The sequence below is a fragment of the Perkinsus marinus genome, assembly GCF_000006405.1.
Source record: "Perkinsus marinus ATCC 50983 genomic scaffold scf_1104296967776, whole genome shotgun sequence".
NCBI classification, from domain to species: Eukaryota; Perkinsozoa; order Perkinsida; family Perkinsidae; genus Perkinsus; species Perkinsus marinus.
In genome coordinates, this window is record NW_003203429.1 from 1 (window position 1) to 3,181 (window position 3,181).

The 3,181-nt window shown below is 49.4% G+C and overlaps 1 protein-coding gene across 1 annotated transcript; it reads left to right on the forward strand.

The window, feature by feature from the left end:
• Positions 1-2,101: 2,101 nt before the first annotated feature.
• On the forward strand, positions 2,102-2,413 carry Pmar_PMAR004668 (histone H4, putative; the record flags this gene model as incomplete). Its single annotated transcript, XM_002768617.1, has 1 exon — positions 2,102-2,413. The coding sequence occupies one exon, from the start codon at positions 2,102-2,104 to the stop codon at positions 2,411-2,413; it is 312 nt and encodes a 103-aa protein (XP_002768663.1).
• Between the last annotated feature and the right edge of the window lie 768 nt (positions 2,414-3,181).

The window sequence follows — 3,181 nt, forward strand, 5'->3', positions numbered from 1 at the left end:
CCCACTGGTCCCAGTGCATTATCGTGGCGTGGGGGTTACTGGATGGTGAATTCCAACCAGATCGAAACTGGGATCGAGCTGCCACCGCTCTTTGAGCGAAACTCTTACATCCACTCAACGAGTGCGATAGAGGGTGGCCCATAGCTCATGTGCTTCCCCACCGAGGGAGAGGTTCTTACCTCGGGTTCATCGCTGTTGTAATGTGAATTCTAACTCCCTCTGAGAGGGCTGTCATGTCGGGTGACCTCGTCCGCATTGAGAGAAGCTTTGGTATTGCATCAACACCCTGGGACCTAAGACAGCCGATACTATACAAGTAAGACCTACTACTAAGCTAATACCTACGAACTGTCAGTACCTAGAAGTAGATGACTCGTATCAGGCTGTCAGTTGTTACGCAACATGATAGTGGCCTCGATATTGTCAAGCATTAGAGTAACATCAGTACCTAGAGATAAATGACTCGTATCAGGCCGTCAGCTGTTACGCTGGTTCGGGTTTCGGGTTTAACGCGTCTAGTTGTTTTGAATTAGTCCCCCAAGACCAATGCCCAGGGACCAACGATTAATAAATCATGGCTACCGTCCAAGATCTCCCATGCGGCGTAGTTGGACGCCTAAATCCTCTCCGGATGCACGAGTTGATCCCTCACAGAGCAGTGAACGACGTGACCAGTATCATTCCGTTTGCTGGACGGTCGGCCACCCACGTGAGCGCGTAATAGACAAGAGCGAGTTGCTTACAAACTCGATGCAGAAAAGGCGACGAATCTCTAGGACAGAATATCTACGGCTGCCTGTTCTCTCTGAGGATGAGCCGGTTGATGTTGTGGGAACTGCTCAGCCGCAGCCGGCTCCGAAGACACTGTCCTTCATTGACATGCTATTGGAGGATCGGCGGAAATCTGCGGCTTCTCGAAAATCGACACTCGAGCGTAGCGGAGCAATAAGGGATGGGAATATGGCAAATTCGTCCTCGCCTATTACACCTCGTACTAGGCGGCTGTATTATAACAAGGAGGGAGCGAAGATGTTGGCTGGTCATCCATCGAGGAGCACCCTGCCGGTCGTGAGGACACGTGTGCCACCCCCGCAGATAGACGTACGCTCACGGTGTGACGGTGAGAGGACACCATCATCACGGTCTTTGCTGCGAAATAACACAGCCGATTACGGCTGTGGTGTACCGGAGGATGACGAAGGGTTTACTACGGACGTCGAACGTAGCTTGGCCGGTGAAGAGGATATCGGGGGTAGCAGCGGCGATGATGAGGTTTCCAGTGAGTCTCGCAGCGACGAAGGTTCGAGCAGTGAGAGCAGGTGACCACTTTCAAGCCAGTGAGCGTAGTAGTGTTGATCCTTGCAGTTCTTCGGAATATGAGATCGTTGAACGAGGGGACGACATCATTAGAAGAAAGAAACAACAAAAAAAGAAGAAAAAACAGTGTGCTATAGGCTTGGAGTTTATCGATTGGAGCAAAGAATTCAACCCTGGTTTGATTGCTACCGCCCACGAACCGACTATGCGGTTCAAAAAGATGGTGGTACGAAGGTTCGGGGCGAAACTCCGAAACTCCGAGTTTCGAGAAGACATTCAGCTGCCAGAGGCCCAGGGCGGCCATGGCAGGGCCAGATAGTGGCGACAAAAGGCATATTGCATGAGTTGCAACGGCCACTACGACAATGACGGCCAATGATGCCATCATCACCGTACTGAAGAGTTGTGTTGGCTCGCACATTGTGAGTATTGTTAAGCTGTCAGTGTTCGTCAATATATCCGGATGATTCTGTCAACCGTCTTGGGCGTCTTTCTAGCAGTCGCATTTTGTACTATCTATGGGGATTCCCCATTGGGGAACGGTATCGAACGGGTGCGAGACCCTACTCGTGGAAGAAATGGCGTCGAGCGGACTTATGGCAAAGTGTACCGGCTGGAATGGTAAAGTAGATGAACATGGATCAGGAGATAAGTTGTGGATCATGTGATTTATATCAATAATGTCCCTCTGTCTCTACGCCCAGTATTTAGCACGCTTTTGATGCCGGTGAAAATGCATTGCGTTGGGATTGAACCCAGGTCCTGTTGTTCAGTAAAGTATCACATGCCCGGCCGCGGTAAAGGAGGTAAGGTTCTTGGCAAAGGCGGAGCGAAGCGTCATCGTAAGGTTCTGCGTGATAACATCCAGGGTATCACCAAGCCGGCCATCCGAAGACTGGCACGTCGTGGTGGGGTGAAGCGCATATCTGGCCTCATCTACGAGGAGACTCGAGGCATCCTGAAGGTCTTTCTCGAGAGCGTTATCGAGGATACGGTTACATGCACTGAGCATGCTAGGAGGAGGACGGTTACGGCCCTTGATGTGGTGTATGCGTTGAAGAGGCAATGGAAGACTCTCTTTGGCTTCGGTGGTTAGTTATGAATTGACTTGTATATTTGTTCATCGTCATTCTGCTAATGATTCAAGTCCATTACATTCAGCATTGAATATCGACAGCATGTGGTTAGTGATTTCATGCCAAACGGTTTGCGTTGTCAAGTTGCATCCTCCTCCTGCTCGATCCGCTTTGGTATCCTGGGTCGTAAACCATCGTATTTTATGATTACTGGGGAGTTCACAAATTGTCTGTCGTGGAGGTGTGGTATGAGTCCGCTCAGGTTTAGCGAGAGGAATGGATTTGGTTTCTAACGTAGAGTGTTTTTATTATAGTAGGTGAGTACAGTGTACTACAGTGACTCAGAGTCGGTAGTAGTGGTTGTGGGTATGGTAATAATCTCACCTGAAACAGCGAAATGATTGCCATAGTGAAAACAGCCATCGCTTCAGTAACATTGTCCGACTCGCTTCGATCATCTCCAATGGTCTCATCTGCATGAGGCATCAGAAGCAGCAGGGAAATGTTGTCGTTTCCCGGTAGAATAATTTGCGGTAGAAGTGTACAGAAACCAAGAAGAATCCCCCGAAATTCCCATATTATGGCCAACACATTATGTGTTACACATATAGTTGACCATGTGCATATTTCCCCTCACGGCTGCCTTTGGTGGAGGAGGGACCTAGCTATAGCTAGATAGGATTTGATGTAGCTCCTATAACTCACAGGGGGGGGGGGGGGGTGTACAGCATGATAGTGGCCTCGAAAAATTGTCAAGTATAGAGTAACAACCTCATCTAAGATGAGTC